The following is a 21,888-nucleotide window of genomic DNA, read 5'->3' as shown; positions in this document are numbered from 1 at the left end:
TACTTATGCTTGTTTTTTGTGTTGGATGAATCTTTATTTCACAGTCACTGTCTGTGGGTTTTGTTACAGAGTTGGCTGGATAAAAGGTTTTTTTTTATGTACAGACACAGATGTGTCTGTACATATTGCCATCACCTGCGTCTGTCGTCGCCGATGCCGATGCCGATGCCGGCGCCGTGCACTTTCAGTGTTAACACGATAAGTGGAAGACAGTTTTACTTTTTGGCTTTATATTTACAGAGCTGATGAATATTCATAAAATGCAGGTCAAGTTCAAAAATCAGCATAATCGAGCCATTATTGTAGAAGTTATGCTATTTTTTCACTTTTCAGCATATATACAACACTGTTAACACATTTCAAGGAAAACCGATAGGCCTGTTGTCATGAAACTCACAGGAGCAATCAATCTTACTAAAACACAGGTCAAGTTCGAAAATCGGCATGATCGGGCCACTATTTTAGTAGTTATGCTAATTTTTCACTTTTTAGCATATATGCAACACTGTAAACACAATATAAGAAAAACAGATAGGCCAATTGTCATTTAAACTCACAGGAGTGGTCAATCTTACTAAAATGCAGGTTGAGTTTGAAAATAAGCATAATCGGGCCATTATTTTAGAAGTTATGCTGTTTTTTCACATTTCCTTAGATTCAATTCTTAGGCATGTTTACAGTTTCATTATTTAATTAATAAGATATGTAAAAGTGTTTGTTTGACATTTTCTGCATCTTTACAACATTGTTAGTTGATTTCGTAAAAATGATGGTAAACTTGTTATGGTGTATTGTGTAATAAAGTGTCAAAAATGGAAATAAACTCATATCATTGCAGTTTGTCAGATTCAATTATTCAGTATGTTTAGAATCTCAGAATGGAAGAAATTGGACATTTAACACTATTCTATTTATATTTTTCCCATTTCGTTAATTTTCTTAGTTGATCATATAAAAATGGCAGTAAACTGTTAATTTTGTTTTATGTAAAAAAAATGGGAAAAAAACCATTTCAGAACAGTGCTGTCTTGTTTCACATTTCCTCAGTTTCAATTCTGAGGCATGTTAACAGTCTCATTATTGAACTAATAACATATGTAAAAGTGTTTGTTTGACATTCCTTCATCTTTACATCATTGTTAGTCGATTATGTAAAAATGATGGTAAACTTGTTCTCATGTATTGTGTAATAAAGTTTCAAAAATGGAAATAAACTCATATCATTGCAGTTTGTCAGATTCAATCATTCAGTATGTTCAGAATCTCAGAATGGAAGAAATTGGACATTTAACACTGCTCTATTGATATTTTTCCCATCTCATCAACTTTCTTAGTTGATCATATAAAAATGGCAGTAAAATGTTAAATTTGTTTTATGTTATAATTTGTTGAAAAAAATTTGTTAAAATGTGAAAAAAAACATTTCAGAAAAGTGTGGTCTTGTTTAAATTTTGGCATTTTCATGTTGTGAATTTGAAGTTCCATGGGCTTGAAGACCTTTGCTAGTCACATTTTCTGAATATCCATAATACTAATATTTTATTATTAAAAATTGATGGTCATTATGCTGTTAAACATTATGTAATATTGCATCAAAATTTGAAATAACCTATTTTGGGCACTGCTCCCATGATGACCATTTAAGAAAAATGATGTCACTTACTGTTCTCAAACAGTACAGTAAATATGTACAGATGTGTCTGCACATATTGCCATCATTTGCGTCTGTCATTGCCGTCGCTGTCCCCATCGCCGGCACCGTGCACTTTGATTGTAAACATGATAAGTTCCTTTTTGGCTGTATATATTTACAGAGCTGATGATTATTCATAAAACGCAGGTCAAGTTCAAAAATTAGCATGATCGGGCCATTATTGTAGAATTAAGTTATGCTGTTTTTTCACTTTTCAGCATATATGCAACACTGTAAACATATTTCAAGGAAAACTAATAGGCTTATTGACATGAAACTCACAGGAGAGCTTAATCTTACTAAAGTGCAGGTCGAGTTTGAAAGTAAACTTGATTGGTTCCGTTTTGATGCAGTTATGCCTTGTTTTGTTTATAAGTGCTTTTACCTCAGATTCAATTCTTAGGCATGTTTACAGTCTCAATATTGAACTTATAAGATACGTATAAATTTTCTTTTGACAAATTTTTCATCTTTACAATATTGTTAGTTGATTACATAAAAATGGTGTGAAACCTGTATTAATCTATTGTGTAATTAAGTCTTAAAAATGGAAAAAAGGCAAATTATTGCAGTTTGTCAGATTTAATCATTTACTATGTTCAGAATCTCAAAATGGAGCAAACTGAACATTTAATATTGTTCTATATATACTTTCTATGTCTCAACAATTTTCTTAGTTGATCATTAAGAAAAGTACAGGAAATTAATTGTTTTATGTAAAAAAAATGTTAAAATGGAAATAAACCCATTTCAGTACAGTTCTGTCTTGTTTACATTTCGGTAATTTCAAGGTGTGACTTTGAAGTTTCATAGTCCCGAAAAACCTTGCTAGTCACATTTTCTGAATATTTATGATACTTTGATATTTTTTCATTAAAATTTGATAGTCATTATGCAGTTAAGCATTATGCAATATTGCATTAAAAATGAAGAAAACTCTATTTTAGGCACTGCCACCATAGTGCCCATTAAAGGAAAACCATGTCACTCACTCTTCCCAAATTTACAGGAAAGAAACATGTGCCTTAAATGCAGCTTCCTCTGGAAAAGCATTCTGTTTAGTTAATTTTTCTGGAAGTTATACTTTTTTGTGAAAAATGATTTTTCGTATTTTGGCATTTTCAAGTTATATTGACACATTCTTAGAAATACAGAAATATAGTTTCTTTGGCACACTTAAGAAATGACTAAGCAGCATTTTAGGTGGTGTGTGCTGCAGCTGTTGCTTTTTTATTACACTGTGGGGGAAGAGGTTAACAGAAAAGCCAGAACTCTCTTAGGAAGATTCTAAGCTCTCATCAAGAGGTTTCCCACAATCCCCAGTTCATTTGACTAATGAGATGCAGTGACCTAGAAATGTGCAACTAGACACTGTTGCTAAGGGTGGAGAGGTTAACAGAAAAGCCAGAACTCCCTTTGGAAGATTCTAAGCTCTCATCAAGAGGTTTCCCACAATCCCCAGTTCATTTGACTAATGAGATGCAGTGACCTAGAAATGTGCAACTAGAGACATTGTAAGGCTACTGGTTTACAGAAGAAGCTTGGTAAGTTGTAAATTTCAGTTTGTTAGTTTTTAAGGGGATTTATTTATACTGCTATCAGAAACAATTAAGGAGCAAAAATAAAGCAAAAAATCCTAATCAACAGTTGAAAAGATCATATATACATAACATCAGACACTGAAGATGTTCATGTCAAATCTGTATTCTTAAGCTCTATAGTATTTGAAACTGTGCAGTAACTTTTAGAGATGTGCATCAACACTACTCACGAAAGAATAGCTATGTGAAAAATCTCATTAAATGGTAATTAATGGTGTCTTGCTTGTCTGAATTGATGCCACATTTCTTTATTGAAGAGAATTTGCCTTTCATTGATTCACAGGATAATGCATTTGTCTTATGGTGTTGAACAGCATGTGTACTTTGCTCTAAAAGGGGGTCAAGGGTTATCCTGTGTTACAGTACTAGTAATTGCTAACATTACTGGTGATATTTTAATATACTTGTAGTAACCATAGTTTCTTCTCAACATTGTGGCTGATAAAAAGTGAAGGAGTATGTTTGTGATATAAAGAGCATCAATGCTAGATTAAATAAAAGTCAGTTGAATTTATATAATATTCCAGCTCACAGTTGATATTAGAAGCAATTCAGTTGAAGCTTTGCAGATTAATTAGTGTGGCAATAGAGTGTAAGTATTGTTTGTTTTAAATCATAAGCATTTAAGTCTCACGATCATCAAAATACCAGAAATATGCATTTGATGTAGATAGCTACTAGAATTCAAGTATATAGAAAAGGCAAAACATCTAGGCAGATACTAAATTGTAGGCAATATGTGGGTTGGTTATTGAAGCAACAAAATAGATGGACCACTGACAAACAGTTTCATCCACTAAATATGTTTTACCCCACTTCAAAAGCCATGCAATTAATTCCTTAAAGGTCTTCTTGCCCCCACACACGCCACTACTGCAGGGGCCTAATAATTAAACCCGGACACGAGGTTAAATCCATTTAAGGGCACATGTGGAGGCAGTGAGACCTTCGGGATTCAGTGCTATCACTTTTAAAGTGGGGTCGGCCCTATTTAGTTGGCAGATCTGCTTGTTGGTGGATCATCTTGTTTTGAATGGGACCTACAGTATATATTTATTTACATTGCACCATATATTTCAATATCTTTATATCTTAACTGTCTATTTTTTATTATTGACTCTTTTGATCATATTCTTTTCATTTTACCACTGTAAAATCTACTGAACATTTTATATGGATTTAAGACTGTAAATAAAAATTATAATTATTATTATATGCCATATATTTTTTGAGTAACCATAGTTTCTTCTCAACAATGTGGAGCTGATGAAAAGTAAAGGAATTTGTTTGTGATATAAAGAGCATCAGTGCTAGATTAAATACCATAATAGTCAATTGAGTTTATATAATTTTCTATTTCTTCCAGTTCCCAGTTGAAGTTACTCACTTAGTCAGTTACTCAATCAGTCAATTGCACCTTGTCAGGATAATTAGTGTGGCAATAGAATGTAAGTATTGTTTTACATACTTGTCATTTAAGTCTCAGGATCATCTTACACCCCATTTCCATAGATTTTTAGATCGATATATACCTGTGGGAAGTCTCACTAGATTACTGTCAGCTTGGCTGGCTTACGCGTCTGTCCCACCTACTAAAAGCTGTAAGGGGGTAATTAACTATGGTGCCCGCTCGGCTGACTGCAATTTAGCGTGAACCCCCAGGGCGTTAGGTCGATCTAAAACTTAATCTTTAGTTGATTATTCCGAGGTTAAATCCGTTTAAGGGCACATGTGGAGGCGGTGAGACCTTCGAGATTCAGCGCTATCACTTTTAAAGTGGGGTCAGCCCTATTTAGTTGGCGGATCTGCTTGTTAATTATCTTTTTATCTTAACTGTCAATTTTTTTATTATTGACTCTATTGATCATATTCTTTTCATTTTACCACTGTAAAATGTACTGAACATTTTATTTGGATTTAAGACTGTAAATAAATATTATTATTATTATTATATGCCATTTATTTTTTGAGTAACCATAGTTTCTTCTCAACAATGTGGAACTGATGAATGTAAAGGAATATGTTTGTGATATAAAGAGCATCAGTGTTAGATTAAATACCGTAATAGTCAAATTTTCAAGAACGACGAAATTTTCAAGACTTTACCGTACCAAAGCAATACTTTTAGATAGGTAAATACTTTATTGTTAGCAATATGTGGGTTGGTTATTGAAGCAACAGAATGAATGGACCACTGACAAGCAGATCCGTCCACTAAATGTTTTACCCCACTTCAAAAGCAATGCCATTAATTCCTTAAAGGTCTTCTTGCCCCCACACACGCCACTACTGCAGGGGCCTAATAATTAAACCCGGACACAAGGTTAAATCCATTTAAGGGCACATGTGGAGGCAGTGAGACCTTCGGGATTCAGTGCTATCACTTTTAAAGTGGGGTCGGCCCTATTTAGTTGGCAGATCTGCTTGTTGGTGGATCATCTTGTTTTGAATGGGACCTACAGTATATATTTATTTACATTGCACCATATATTTCAATATCTTTATATCTTAACTGTCTATTTTTTATTATTGACTCTTTTGATCATATTCTTTTCATTTTACCACTGTAAAATCTACTGAACATTTTATATGGATTTAAGACTGTAAATAAAAATTATAATTATTATTATATGCCATATATTTTTTGAGTAACCATAGTTTCTTCTCAACAATGTGGAGCTGATGAAAAGTAAAGGAATTTGTTTGTGATATAAAGAGCATCAGTGCTAGATTAAATACCATAATAGTCAATTGAGTTTATATAATTTTCTATTTCTTCCAGTTCCCAGTTGAAGTTACTCACTTAGTCAGTTACTCAATCAGTCAATTGCACCTTGTCAGGATAATTAGTGTGGCAATAGAATGTAAGTATTGTTTTACATACTTGTCATTTAAGTCTCAGGATCATCTTACACCCCATTTCCATAGATTTTTAGATCGATATATACCTGTGGGAAGTCTCACTAGATTACTGTCAGCTTGGCTGGCTTACGCGTCTGTCCCACCTACTAAAAGCTGTAAGGGGGTAATTAACTATGGTGCCCGCTCGGCTGACTGCAATTTAGCGTGAACCCCCAGGGCGTTAGGTCGATCTAAAACTTAATCTTTAGTTGATTATTCCGAGGTTAAATCCGTTTAAGGGCACATGTGGAGGCGGTGAGACCTTTGAGATTCAGCGCTATCACTTTTAAAGTGGGGTCAGCCCTATTTAGTTGGCGGATCTGCTTGTTAATTATCTTTTTATCTTAACTGTCAATTTTTTTATTATTGACTCTATTGATCATATTCTTTTCATTTTACCACTGTAAAATGTACTGAACATTTTATTTGGATTTAAGACTGTAAATAAATATTATTATTATTATTATATGCCATTTATTTTTTGAGTAACCATAGTTTCTTCTCAACAATGTGGAACTGATGAATGTAAAGGAATATGTTTGTGATATAAAGAGCATCAGTGTTAGATTAAATACCGTAATAGTCAAATTTTCAAGAACGACGAAATTTTCAAGACTTTACCGTACCAAAGCAATACTTTTAGATAGGTAAATACTTTATTGTTAGCAATATGTGGGTTGGTTATTGAAGCAACAGAATGGATGGACCACTGACAAGCAGATCCGTCCACTAAATGTTTTACCCCACTTCAAAAGCAATGCCATTAATTCCTTAACGGTCTTCTTGCCCCCACACACGCCACTACTGCAGGGGCCTAATAATTAAACCCGGACACGAGGTTAAATCCATTTAAGGGCACATGTGGAGGCAGTGAGACCTTCGGGATTCAGTGCTATCACTTTTAAAGTGGGGTCGGCCCTATTTAGTTGGCAGATCTGCTTGTTGGTGGATCATCTTGTTTTGAATGGGACCTACAGTATATATTTATTTACATTGCACCATATATTTCAATATCTTTATATCTTAACTGTCTATTTTTTATTATTGACTCTTTTGATCATATTCTTTTCATTTTACCACTGTAAAATCTACTGAACATTTTATATGGATTTAAGACTGTAAATAAAAATTATAATTATTATTATATGCCATATATTTTTTGAGTAACCATAGTTTCTTCTCAACAATGTGGAGCTGATGAAAAGTAAAGGAATTTGTTTGTGATATAAAGAGCATCAGTGCTAGATTAAATACCATAATAGTCAATTGAGTTTATATAATTTTCTATTTCTTCCAGTTCCCAGTTGAAGTTACTCACTTAGTCAGTTACTCAATCAGTCAATTGCACCTTGTCAGGATAATTAGTGTGGCAATAGAATGTAAGTATTGTTTTACATACTTGTCATTTAAGTCTCAGGATCATCTTACACCCCATTTCCATAGATTTTTAGATCGATATATACCTGTGGGAAGTCTCACTAGATTACTGTCAGCTTGGCTGGCTTACGCGTCTGTCCCACCTACTAAAAGCTGTAAGGGGGTAATTAACTATGGTGCCTGCTTGGCTGACTGCAATTTAGCGTGAACCCCCAGGGCGTTAGGTCGATCTAAAACTTAATCTTTAGTTGGTTATTCCGAGGTTAAATCCGTTTAAGGGCACATGTGGAGGCGGTGAGACCTTTGAGATTCAGCGCTATCACTTTTAAAGTGGGGTCAGCCCTATTAAGTTGGTGGATCTGCTTGTTAATTATCTTTTTATCTTAACTGTCAATTTTTTTATTATTGACTCTATTGATCATATTCTTTTCATTTTACCACTGTAAAATGTACTGAACATTTTATTTGGATTTAAGACTGTAAATAAATATTATTATTATTATTAAATATTATTATTATTATTATATGCCATTTATTTTTTGAGTAACCATAGTTTCTTCTCAACAATGTGGAACTGATGAATGTAAAGGAATATGTTTGTGATATAAAGAGCATCAGTGTTAGATTAAATACCGTAATAGTCAAATTTTCAAGAACGACGAAATTTTCAAGACTTTACCGTACCAAAGCAATACTTTTAGATAGGTAAATACTTTATTGTTAGCAATATGTGGGTTGGTTATTGAAGCAACAGAATGGATGGACCACTGATAAGCAGATCCGTCCACTAAATGTTTTACCCCACTTCAAAAGCAATGCCATTAATTCCTTAACGGTCTTCTTGCCCCCACACACGCCACTACTGCAGGGGCCTAATAATTAAACCCGGACACGAGGTTAAATCCATTTAAGGGCACATGTGGAGGCGGTGAGACCTTCGGGATTCAGCGCTATCACTTTTAAAGTGGGGTCGGCCCTATTTAGTTGGCGGATCTGCTTGTTAATTATCTTTTTATCTTAACTGTCAATTTTTTATTATTGACTCTATTGATCATATTCTTTTCATTTTACCTCTGTAAAATCTACTGAACATTTTATTTGGATTTAAGACTGTAAATAAATATTATTATTATTATTATATGCCATATATTTTTTGAGTAACCATAGTTTCTCAACAATGTGGAACTGATGAAAAGTAAAGGAATATGTTTGTGATATAAAGAGCATCAATGCTAGATTAAATAATAGTCAATTGAGTTTGTATAATTTTCTATTTTCAGTTCCCAGTTGAAGTTACTCACTTAGTCAGTTACTCAGTCAGTCAATTGCACCTTGTCAGGATAATAAGTGTGGCAATAGAATGTAAGTATTGTTTTACATACTTGTCATTTAAAGATGCATACAAAGTCAATTTTTTGTCACAAAAACCAACCAAATGCCAGCATATCGTTTCAAGTAGTATAACTAAAAAAATTACCAAAAGGCATTGTGTAATTTTACCCAAAAATGATGTTTGAACAGATTTTTCTGCTCGCATTCTAAGCTGTATGTCAATGGGGCAGGAAAGTAGGTCACGGAAGTAGGTTAAATTTACAACCATAAATTTACAGAAAGGAGCAGTCTAAAGGTCTTTTATGGCTGATGGAGTGATCTATTCAGTTTTTCCCTTGGCATGTCGAATTTATTTGAGTCATATAAGAATCTAGTAGAAGTGGTTTACATCTGTTACTGGGAATCCACACTCCACCGATGCTCGGTTCGTATGTACCTTTAAAGGATCATCTAAGTACCAGCAATGTGCACTTTATCTAGATAGCTACTAGCAGCCAAGTACATACCAAGGCAATACTCTTAGATAGGTAGATACTTTATTGTTGGCAATATGTGGGTTGGTTATTTTGAAACAACAAGCCTTTATGGAAATTTTTATTATTTCAATATAATACTGTTGTATACTTTCCTGAAATCTAAAATGTCAGTATCCACTGATTGGTTTCTGCAAATATGAAAAAATGCTCAAAAAAGTTTGCACCATTTTTGCTCATGACTGATTGTTCACATTTGAAGGTTGCTTTTGAATACATAATAGACCCTTAATTAGTTCATCTGTCTAAAATGTGCAATTTACAGGTGTTTGGTACAGAAATGGGGACCAGATTAGTGTTGGGCTAAATTAACTTGTCACCCTGAGCAACAATGAGCATATTGAACACTGTTGTGCTAAGAGTATCACCTAGATCCCTACAGAGGGAATGAGTTACTAGTAGCAGCCTTTTTATAAATGAAAATATCCTTTTAATTTAGTGCGCATTTACTTCATAGTATGATTGTTAAAGGTAACCATCAATACCACAGTTGAGCACGAGACCAGTTATTTTCCCCTATCCATATAAAAGGGTACTGTTTGGTTAATAAATGGATTAAGCTTCCAAGCAGAGACTCCCCAGCATTTATCCAAGTCAGCTAAAGATAACTTATTATGAATATTCCCTTTGAAGATTAATTACAGTGTTTATGTTCATCATAAGGGGATCAACAATTTGAATATTTCTTAATGGATGGATCAGTGTTCATTTAATAACCCATACAAGTAGCTTTTTGAATGTGATAAACAACAGACATATTTGGTAACTGTTCTTAATCTTTTACAACTTCTGTGCAGCAATCTTATAATTTGTGTTCAACTGGTGTCACTTTATTCTTGTTTACTTTTGACATGTTTCAATGTGCAAATTGTGACTGCTGATTTTATATCTTTTGACTAAAGTAATTAGTACTTACATTTATCAAATGTACCAAGTTCCCTTATCTATGTTTTGTTCTTTAATATACCTGTTTGGGAAGCCAATAGTAAATAGCTTGTAATTTAGTTACTTTGTAAAAAATCCAACCTGATATTTACAGATGTTCTGTATATAAAGTGTTATGTATCATTGTGCACTTCTTTTTCAGTAGCTGTGGCTTAATAATTTCACTTGTTTTCTGACAGTTTGATAATAACAAATCAATTCATATTTAAAAAGAGTAGCTTAAAGCAAGTCTGAACATGTTTGAACATCTTCCAAAAGTCCTCTTTTCTTTTTCAATTTAACCTTAATAACTAAACAAACCTTTAATAATAGTTTTTCTGAGCATACCTGATGCCCTTAATTTACATTTCTGAGCTTTGGCATCTAAAGACAAATAAAACTACCAGACTCAATATAAACCCGCTCGGTGCTGGAAGTAGAAACTTGGCTATTATTATTATTATTGTTATTATTAACATTGTATCTAAGGCACCGTTCTCATTAAAAATCCAAATTCCAAAAATCCATTGGGGGTTTTAATCACGGTCTGTGACCTAAATACCCCATGTTCTAATTAACTAGCATTTTGTAAAACAACACCAAAAGGCATATGTGAATACATTCTTCTGTCTGCTTTCTCTGCTGTATATAAATGGGACTGATAAATATTAGTAGGTTAGATAAGTAGTCCAAATTAACCATCAATTTAAATGAGATAGTTTAAGGCTCTTTTATGGTTGATGAAGTGATTAATTTGTTTTGTCCATTGGCATGTCAACTTCATTTCTGTTATACAAGTAACTAGTAGAGGTGGATTACATGTATTACTGGGGATGCACACTCCCATCGCCATTTACCTTTAATTACAGAATCAACACAACAGTAAATAATGTTTTTGTTTGATAATGTTTTATTTTGGGTGCACTTGTTAGTCTTGGTTGTTTGTTAAGGGCCTCTTAAGCAGTTGCACTCAAAAGAAACGGTTTACAACTCTCTCGGTTTCTATTATAGTTTGCCCCTTTCAACCATCTTGAATGATATGTATAACTTTTAGCCAATAAATAATATATTTTTTTATATATATTTCTAGATGCCTCGCTTGAAAAAACAAAGCATGGCCCAAAGAAGGGCACATCAGAAGAAAAGTATGGAGAGAAGTCGAAAGAGGGTGCCTGAGACTGCCACGTCTACTATTGTGCCTGCTGCAGCAGGCACGCCCACCTTGGTGGGCTCTGTGAAAAACTGTGAAATTACTGTGAAAAACTGTGAAATTACTGATAGAAGCAGTGAAATTACTGATAGAAGCAGTGAAATTGCTGAGAAAAGCAGTGAAATTACTGAAAATACTGAGATTACACAAATTACTGAAAAAAATAGTGAAATTACTGAAATCACAGAAAAAAGTGAAAATACTGCAATTACTGAAAACACTGAATTTCCTGAACACACTGAGATTCCCATTGCTTCAGATGTTACTGTTCATGCAGCTTATACAGATGCTTCAGATGAGACAGATGCTACAGTTGACACAGCCTATCCTTTCAGTTTGAGTGCCACTGATGCCCCTGGTCATTCAAGTAAGTTTATGATATATTCAGACTATTTTTCACCATCAGATAAGTCTGTAAAATCTAACATGCCAGTCAACCCAAAGCTTTCAACGGTACCCCACAAATTAAAGAAAAAATCACAACAATCAGTAGTTTTTCCTGAAATTCAAAAAAATGAACCCAATATGGTAACATTAAAAACATCCTTAAAACCTTTGGAAAAAAGTGTTCAATATTCAAAAATGGATTCAGTGAATAAGGCACCATTAACAAAACACACTGGTAATACCATTACCTCTGATTCTATTTCATCCATTTTTGATAAAACAAGTTTGCACAAACCCCATTTGAAAAGGCTACATGATGAAATGAAGAGGCAGTTAAAATGGACAGAAGACAAACAACAAAGCAAAATTGACGCAGTGAGTAAAACTCTTTTGGATACCTCACTTACGGGAACCAGTAGCACTGACAGAAATATCTTGAAAAGAGAGAAAAATAAAATCAGGATGCAACTTCTTAGATCTGATCCACAGTACAGGAAAGCTGAACAAAATGCTCAAAGAATAACACGTTCTCAGTCCCATGTTAAAAAGAAAATTCAAAAGCACAGACACTTGAAAAGGTCTGATCCAGAGTACAAAAAAAAGGAACAAGAATCTCAGAGAATAAAACGTTCCCAGGTGGATGAAAAGAAAAAAATTTTTAAGTATAATCAGTTGAAAAGGGCTGATCCACAGTATAGGAAAAGTGAACAAGAATCTCAGAGACTAAAACGTTCTCAGGTCGATGAGAAGGACAAAATTTTTAAGTATAATCACTTGAAAAGGGCTGATCCACAGTATAGGAAAAGTGAACAAGAATCTCAGAGGCTAAAACGTTCTCAGGTCGATGAGAAGAACAAAATTTTTAAGTATAATCAGTTGAAAAGGGCTGATCCACAGTATAGGAAAAGTGAACAAGAATCTCAGAGACTAAAACGTTCTCAGATGGATGAGAAGAGCAAAATTTTAAAGCACAAACAGTTGAAAAGGGCTGATCCTGATTACCAACAAACTGAGAAAAACCAAAAAAGGTTAAAAAGATCGGATCCCGAATTCAGAAAACATGAAAGAAAATCTGATTCATTTGCTAAACGTAATAAGAGACAGAAAATCAATACCAATCTTCAACAGTTAATACAACAATTCCACAAAAAAGTTGCTGAAGGTTGTACTTACACATGTTGTATATGTCAACAACTTTGGTACAGGCATACTGTGATAAATTCAGAGTCTATCATGAATTTAGAAAATAATGCAGTTAAACATTGCAAAGAAAGTGGTGATTTATTTGACAGTAATTGGATATGTTTAACATGCTCTTCTCATTTGAAAAAGAACAAAATTCCTCCATGCGCTATGGTGAATGGCCTGTCATTTCCAGAAAAACCCAGCTTCTTGGATTTAAAACCTTTAGAGTGGAGATTAACTAGCCCAAGGTTAGTTTTCATGAAGCTTCAACAAGCTCCACGTGGAAAACAATACAAATTAGAAGGAAATGTTGTAAATATACCAGCAGATGTTACATCCACTGTAACAAAGTTACCAAGAACTGAGGCAGATAGTTCTACAATTAAAGTTCAGCTCAAAAGAAATGTGAAATTTAAGAATTATGCATATGCTCAGAATGTTAGACCTAACAAAGTGCTGGAAGCTGCAGCTTGGTTAACTGCAAATGGAAAATTATATCAAGAAAAGGGAATAACTGTAGACACAACATGGAAATTAGAAGAAAATCCCTGCAGCTCTGACACATTTGAACAAATAAAAAAAGAGCATACAACTATTTATAACTTGAGTGAGGAACAAATACAAAACTTACTGAAAGAATATGTTTGTGTTGAATGCCCTGCTAATAATAAAAACATTCAATTTTCTGAAGAAGGGCACCTTATGGATCAGGATGGTGATTTTGCAGATGAATTCTATGTCATTTTAGACAAGCCTTATAAATATGATCCATCTGTTGATGTTGACAAATTTGTGGCTACTATTCAAAGTGAAAGAAAAAGTACTGGTTCTTCAAAACAACCACACATTTTAGGTGTACCTGCATTCAAATCACAAGAGAGAGGCAGATCAAGATATCGCAAGAAGATAAATGCAATCAGATCTTCTAGTAGAGAACGAATTGAAAAACTCATTGCTTATAAGCGCCACCATATTCTAAGAAAATATAAGCATTTGAAACTGAGTTATTATGGTTTGTTTAAAAGAAAAAAACAAGGAAGAACATGGTACTCGAGATACTTCAGAACTGTAAAGAAAATTCGACACAGAGTAAGAAATGTTTCACACTTGCAAAAGGAGTTATCATACTTACAGCAAAGACATATATTACCTACATGTTGTGAATCTGAAACTGAGGTACAACACCTACGAACTGAAAATACTTCATTTCATTTTATGCCTGTAGATGCCCTCTGGCAAGAGAAAATAACCGAGAAACTAAACTTACCATTAAAGCGTCCACACAATTGGCCTGAAACTGGTAGTGATATTCTCTTGACAAATCCTAGGCAGTTGAAGAAAGTTATTGGAGATGGAAATTGTTTTTTTCGAAGTTTGTCTTTTACCATCACTGGTTCTGACATGTTGTATGATAATAATCACATTATACTTAGAAACAAAATCGTCAGTCATATGAAGCAGCTTGAGTATGCTTTTGCAAGTAGTATGTTAGGTGATAATGACAGCACCTCAGCAAATTATATTAGACGAACAGGCATGGATAGTGTAAATGTTTGGGGTACTGAAACAGAAATACTTGCTGCAGCACATCTGCTACAAACGGACATCTATGTCTACTGCAAGCCTGGTGACTCTTGGAAATGGTTAAAGTATTCAGCTAACTTTCTTGACCAGAACAATCATTCACACGAGACAGCTATTTACCTACAAAATACAAACTCTGATCACTATGATATCGTGCAGAGTGTATGCGACTCATCATTGTCTGCTGATAGCTTAAACAAGAACTTGCTGCAAACAAAGCAGGTAACACAAGCTAAATCAGATACAAGTAAATACTTACAGGCAAATGATATTACAGATTGGGACGAAATTGATGAGGAAGAAATGAAACCTGGTATAAGAGATACAATGTTAACAGGTAGAGACTTCTTAGAAGACACAGAGAGAGAGAAAATTTACTCTTTTGCACCTGGTCAAGAAGGTCATCCACTCAGCATATTCAGAGATAAACACTGTGAGGAACTGGCTTTTCCTGAAATATTTCTTGGCAATGCAAGGCCTGCAAATCAAAACAGACTTGTCCCTGTACACTACAGTGACATTTGCAAGTCGGAATTAAGACGCAATGACAGAAGAGCAGCAATGTGTGTTGACAACATATTTTTTAAAGCAAAAAAACTGCAGATGAAAAGATTGATTGGGTCAGCTTCTCTTGCTGTAAGAAAACATAAAACTAGTGGAAAAAAACTCACTGCAGGAGATTTGAAACAGTCTGGAGCCATTGAGAAACTTTTACATTTTGATGAAGGTTATACATTCCTAAAAGGAGTACGTGGTTCCCCCCCATATTTTGAGAAAGCAAAAAAAGATTTATTTGCAATGATACGTCAGCTAGGAGCAGCAACTTTTTTCTGCAGTTTTTCTTCTGCTGAAACAAAATGGAATCATTTACTCAGGACTCTTGGTCAATTAGTAGATAATAGACATTACTCAGAATCAGAATTAGAACAACTAAGCTGGGATGAAAAATGTCGCTTGATTCAGAGCGATCCCATTACTTGTGCACGGCATTTTGATTATCAAGTGCAGTGTTTGATACATCACTTTTTGTGCCACAAAGTAGCACCAATAGGTAAAATACAAGATTTTTTTTACCGTGTAGAATTTCAACACAGAGGTAGTCCACATATTCACATGCTGCTTTGGATAGAAAATGCACCTATTTATGGTGTCAATTCTAATGAAGACATCATACAATTTGTTGATAGCACAATTTGCTGTAGCAAACCAAATGAAGATGATCCAATAAAAGAACTTGTATCTTATCAGACACACAAACATACAAGGACATGTATAAAGAATTTGAAAAAAACTTGCAGATTCCATTTTCCACAGCCTCCGATGAAAAAAAGTATAATTCTGAAACCCCTTGAAGATACTTCACAGAAGAAAGAATATGCAAAAGTTTGGACAAAGATTCATAATATTATAAATGACAAAGATTTTACATGTGTCAGTCTAACATTTGAAGAATTTTTAAATAAAGTACAAGTCTCAGAAGAAGATTACATTTTGGCAGTGAGATCTACAATCAAAACTGATACTTTGTTCTTAAAAAGACTTCCCTGTGAAATTTGGATAAACAATTATTCCAGGTCATGTTTACAAGCATGGAGAGCAAATATGGATATCCAGTTTGTTTTAGACATCTATGCTTGTGCAACATATATTGTAAATTACATTTCTAAAGGACAAAGAGGCATGTCAGATTTACTTTATCAAGCTTGCAAAGAAGCTAGAGAAGGTAACAGTGACATAAAACAGCAAGTCCGTCACATTGGAAACAAATTTCTTAATAATGTTGAAATTTCTGCTCAAGAAGCTTCCTACATCACTTTACAGTTACCCATGAGAAGAGCATCTAGATCATTTGTATTCATTAACACTACACCCCCTGAAGACAGAGTACGATTACTTAAGCCACTGGAAGAAATAAAACAATTAGAAGATGAATCTGACAATATTGAGTCCAGCAATCTTTTGAAACGTTATAGCAGGCGCTTACCTTCCTTGGACAATGTTTCCCTTGCAGATTTTGCTGCATATTATGACAACAATTTGAACATTATTGGCGGAAGCAAGAAAAGATCTTCTAGATTATTAGATACAGATGGTATGCCATTGGAAAAGCATGACCTTGAAAATTTTGAGGATGATATTCATGATATTCCATGTGAAACAGACATTATTAAACGAAAAAAAGCAAAAATTATTCGCAGTGTTTGGTTCAGTGAGAGTTTATATCCTGAAAAGCATTACCGTGAGCTATTGATGTTGTATATTCCATGGAGAAATGAAGAATCTGACATTTTGCAAGATTTTGAAAGTTACGAACAGAGATGTCAACATTTAGAAAATGAGATATGGGAACAGCAGAGAATGTATTCTCCAGCTAAAGATGAATTGCACAGAGCAATGGAAGATCTAAATAACATGGATAGTGAAGATGAAGATATGTGGGCCACTGTTGCACCAAATACTGAGTGTCAAAATGAAGTGGATCAGTGTGAACCTAGTGATGTGGTACAATCTTCTGTTGGTCTGTCCTATGACTTGGCAGAAGATTTGGGTATACATGTATCTGCCAAAAGTTGCACTGAAGAAGAAATTGTTAATAAAGAAATACCTGATATCAGTTACTATAAAATGATTAGAAACATGAACAGACAACAGTTAGAGTTTTTCCATCATGTTTTACATTTAATCAAATCCAATTCTGATCCGTTTCACATATTCCTGTCTGGAGGTGCTGGTGTGGGGAAATCATTTGTCACTCGTGCTCTGTATCAAGGTATTTTAAAGTACTTGTCAAGTTTACCTGGTGAAGACTTCCGGACAATTAGAGTTGCTTTGGTTGCTCCTACAGGAAAAGCTGCTTATAATATTGGTGGCCACACAATTCACAGTTTACTGAAAATTCCTGCAAATCAAAGTCTCAAATATAAAAGACTCAGTGCTGATGTGTTAAACAGTTTCAGATACAAACTTGGATCACTTAAAGTTCTCTTTATTGACGAAGTTTCAATGGTTGGGAGTAAAATGTTAAGTTTCATCAATGAACGGTTAAAAGAACTAAAAAACAATGACAGACTGTTTGGAGGTGTTAGCATTGTGGCTATAGGTGACCTATTTCAACTGAAGCCTGTGTTTGATAACTGGATATTTGAAAATCCAAACAATGACTATTATCCATTAGCTACTAATTTGTGGCAGAAACATTTTCACATGTATGAACTGACCGAGATCATGCGTCAAAAAGACAGTAAAGAGTTTGCAGAAATTTTAAATAGGCTTAGAGAAGGACATCACACAGACAAAGACATAAAAGTTCTAAGTGAACGTCAACTTGATCAATCAAAAACTAGCCAACAACCATTACTACATGTTTTCCAAACAAATTCTCTGGTAGAAAATTTCAATCATGCCAGTTATCAAAATGCAAAAGGAGAAAAATTTCAAATTGCAGCCACTGATACTATCACTGGGCCTGTACCAAAACATTTAGAAAACAACATCAGAAAGCAAATTCCATTGGATCATAAAAAAACCATGAATTTACGAAGGATTCTGCATATTGCAGTTGGGGAAAGAACTGAAGTTGTCCTAAATGTTGACACAGAAGATGGCATTACTAATGGTGCACCAAATGTTGTGAAACTGGTAGATTTAGACAGACAATTAATTTGGGTACAATTTGATGCAGAGGACATTGGCAAAAATGTTAGAAGAATGAACAAACCATTATATAACAGCAACATTTCAAAAACATGGACACCTATCTTTCCTGTTAAAAGACAATTTCACCTGGGAAAAACAGGACAGTATCAAGTCGTAAGAAAACAATTCCCACTGCAGTTGTCTGCTGCAAAAACTATACACAGATGTCAAGGTGACACATTGAAAGAATTAGTTGTAGATCTCAGTGGCAGAAAAAATGAGCACATGCATTATGTTGCACTTAGTCGTGTAGAAAAATTAGAAGGATTGCATATTTTGGAATTAAATGCCAGTAAAATATGCATTTCTGACAAAGTTAAACAAGAAATGAAACGTTTAAGGCAAGAAGCACAGCTTGTTAAATCAATATCTTTTCTATATGAACAACCAGATGACCACTTCAAAATAATCCATTGGAATTGCTGTTCTCTTCACAAATACATTGATGATATCAGAAAGAATTTTGATGTAGGGAAAGCAGATGTATGTGCTTTCACAGAGACCAGATTTGCAATTAAAGACCTAAATACAAAATACCAGCTAAAAGATAAATATCTTCACAGAAATGATAGTACTCTTCATAGACAGCATGGTACTGCTATCTACAGTCACCATAGATATGCAGAGAATTTTCCAAAAAATTGCAATTTTTCTGGAATTGAGATTACTGTCACACGATTAGATCAGTTTCCTGACTTTGTTGTCATCACAATTTACCGACCTCCTCATGGTAAAATGCAGGTTCTTCTTGAGGCTTTGAGAAATATTCTTGACACTATTGATAAGACAGACAAATGTGTTATTATAGGTGACTTTAATGTCAACTGGCTCCATGAAAACAATGCAAATGCTCTCAGAAAAATGATGTGCCAAGACCTTATGTTTAGACAACATGTCACAACTCCAACTACCAATTATGACTCAGCCTTAGATCTTGTCTTCACAAACTTTTATCATACAGATCTTAAAATTATAGTTTTGCCCACTTATTTTGGTGATCACTTTCCAGTCTGTTTGTCTTTTCCTAAAGATTGTCTTTAAATTTTTATTACAGATTATAAGACAAATTACTCCCAAATTTCATTTAACCTTGTGTACTTCCAACCACATATACAGCTAAACATGTGCAGAAGTTTTATAGAATGACACTTCAAAAAAAAAAAAAAAAAAAAAAAACATTAACAAACCTTTACGAATTTACCCCTTCTTTAAAAAAAGATTATTTACTTTTACCTATACATGTGGAATAATAATGTCACACCCATTTCTTCAACTTCATAATACTTGAAATTGACAAATGATATTTGTTTACTGAATTATTTTTTTTCACACATTGACATTTTCAGTGGCTTATATATCCCTTAAAACTGGATCACTTGCTACTGTGCCAGCTTTGCTGTCTAGTCAATTTCAGTGTACCAAACACATTAAAAAAAATAACCAAATTGAGCAGTGACAAATCTTCATGTGCTTAATATGTCATGTTACATATATTTCTTAATTTCAGAAAGGAAAATATCACCTACTTGGAGAAGATTAATGTTCAGTTGTAACTTCTTTCCATGGTGTTTATGGAAACAAGACTGAGCTCAAGCATAGGATTTCTCTTCTTACTCATAGTATGAAGAAAGAACAAAAAATGATATAATTGACACTGTTGGAGATGTGTTATTTGTGAAGTTGAAATGTTCATTCTTCACACTCAAGAACACTCAGTATACTTGAACAAAAAACAATGTCATGTACAGTTTTTGTACCTCTGATTGAGAAGACTATTTAGAGTAAATTATTTAGGTTTATTCATTTTGACTATTTAAATGTTGGTTGCAAAAAAAAATTGTCAGAAAAAGAAATTTTAAGAAATCTGTATGGCTATTGAATGATTTTGATTGTATTTTATGGAGCATAGCAAAACAGAGTGTCTCCTATCGTTTCTTATTTTGTGAATACAGTTAGTTTTATAAAATTGAAAGTAAAACAGATATGTAATAAAATGTTTGTCTTACAATGAACAAAATGTTATATTCCATAGCTATTATGTACCCTTGGTTTTGTTGCAGACATGCAGTTCTGGTCTAGCACATTCCATTCTGGTCATATTTACAAATGCTTTGTATTCTAAGATTCATTTACCTTATGCTGATTGATGTGTAATGTTCAAGCTGTACATTGTATACTTTTTTGTATTAATGCTGAATACCCCATGGCGTAAATAACTAGCAGCGCAAATTAATTACAGCTTTGGAAATGACTAGCTCATGCTACTAATTAATTGCACTACAGAGTAAACAGGGCGCAGACCGTGATCACTACATACCACCAATGGATTTTTTAAATTTTGCATGTGAATGCAGCCAAATAGTTATATATTAGCTTGTTATAGTGTCATTTTTCTTTATTTTGGTGTCTTAGAAAATAAATGCACTAAAATTACCTCACCAATTAGTTATGTAAATCATTTTTAACAGATATATGACTACTATAAAGCTTTCAATTTTCAGTTAGCAAAATGCCCAGGGTCTGTAATGCAGATAGTACGACAGCCGAGTCTAAATAAAAAAAAAGCAGAAAATCGAATACACTAAACCAGATTATCTTTTTCATTATTAAAATCTTACTACTGCACTAATATAAAGAAAACTAACAAAACAATGTTCTTATTTTAGATGTAATTCAACGTTCTAAATAATATCAAAATAATGCAATGAAATAAGTCACATAAAATATACAGAAACACATAACCTGGCAAGTATCCATAATTCCATTTCTATTTATCTTTTTCAAAGTGATTCAAAATGTGTACACCCATAAAATTAATTAATCAATATTACACCAGACGCAGAAATTTTGGTTACACAAAGATGCCAATAAAAATATTTTTGGCACCTCAACAATTTTCTAAGTGTCATATACAAATGAGAGTAAATTAATAATTTTGTTTTATATAAAAAAAGTATTGAAAATATAAATAAACCCATTTTAGTAGAGTTTTCTCTTATTTACATTTTTGGCATTTTCAAGGTGTCACTTTGATGTTCTATGGGCCTGACCACCTTTGCCACTCATTTTTCTGATTATCCATATTATCAATATTTTATCATTAAAAATTGGTAGTCATTATGCTGTTGAGCATTACATAATATTGCATCAAAATTAAATAAGCCCTATTTTAAGCACTACCACTATAGTAACCATTTGAGAAAAACCATGTCACTTACTGTTCTCAAACTTTCAAGAAACAAACATGGGCCAGAAAAACAACTTCAAGTTCAATTGGCAATGCAGTCTGTTTGGTTAATTTTCCTTTATAGTTTTTCTTTATAAACATACAATTTTTTACAAGTGGCCACTTTCAAGATGTGCCTTTGAACCTCCATGGGCTTAAAGACCTTTGCCAGTCACATTTACTGAATATCCATGCCACTACTATTTTATTATTATAAATTGATAGTCATTATGCTGTTA

At 33.6% G+C, this 21,888-nt stretch overlaps 2 protein-coding genes across 6 annotated transcripts in view; both read left to right on the top strand.

The window, feature by feature from the left end:
- Positions 1–21,888, top strand: part of LOC106156945 (aldehyde dehydrogenase family 16 member A1) — a 41,715-nt gene that overhangs the window by 9,812 nt on the left and 10,015 nt on the right. The gene's annotated exons all lie outside the window — the stretch shown is intronic.
- LOC147764337 (uncharacterized) lies at positions 14–19,924 on the top strand. 5 transcript variants are annotated; one of them, XM_087002364.1, is made up of 7 exons: positions 14–3,237; positions 3,822–3,886; positions 4,661–4,742; positions 7,493–7,574; positions 8,853–8,934; positions 11,452–11,938; positions 12,243–19,924. In XM_087002364.1, the coding sequence occupies exon 7, from the start codon at positions 12,280–12,282 to the stop codon at positions 19,462–19,464; it is 7,185 nt and encodes a 2,394-aa protein (XP_086858490.1). In that variant the 5' UTR covers positions 14–3,237; positions 3,822–3,886; positions 4,661–4,742; positions 7,493–7,574; positions 8,853–8,934; positions 11,452–11,938; positions 12,243–12,279; the 3' UTR covers positions 19,465–19,924. The 5 variants fall into 5 exon arrangements, with proteins under 5 accessions (XP_086858490.1, XP_086858489.1, XP_086858493.1 ...); XM_087002363.1 differs by having other exon boundaries at positions 14–3,886; XM_087002367.1 differs by lacking the exons at positions 4,661–4,742; positions 7,493–7,574.

Source organism: Lingula anatina, chromosome 1, assembly GCF_051362555.1.
Source record: "Lingula anatina isolate TDL-2025a chromosome 1, LinAna3.0, whole genome shotgun sequence".
In the NCBI taxonomy this organism is placed as follows: domain Eukaryota; kingdom Metazoa; phylum Brachiopoda; class Lingulata; order Lingulida; family Lingulidae; genus Lingula; species Lingula anatina.
The sequence above is the reverse complement of the archived record's forward strand: the minus strand, read 5'-3'. Positions and strand labels throughout refer to the sequence as shown.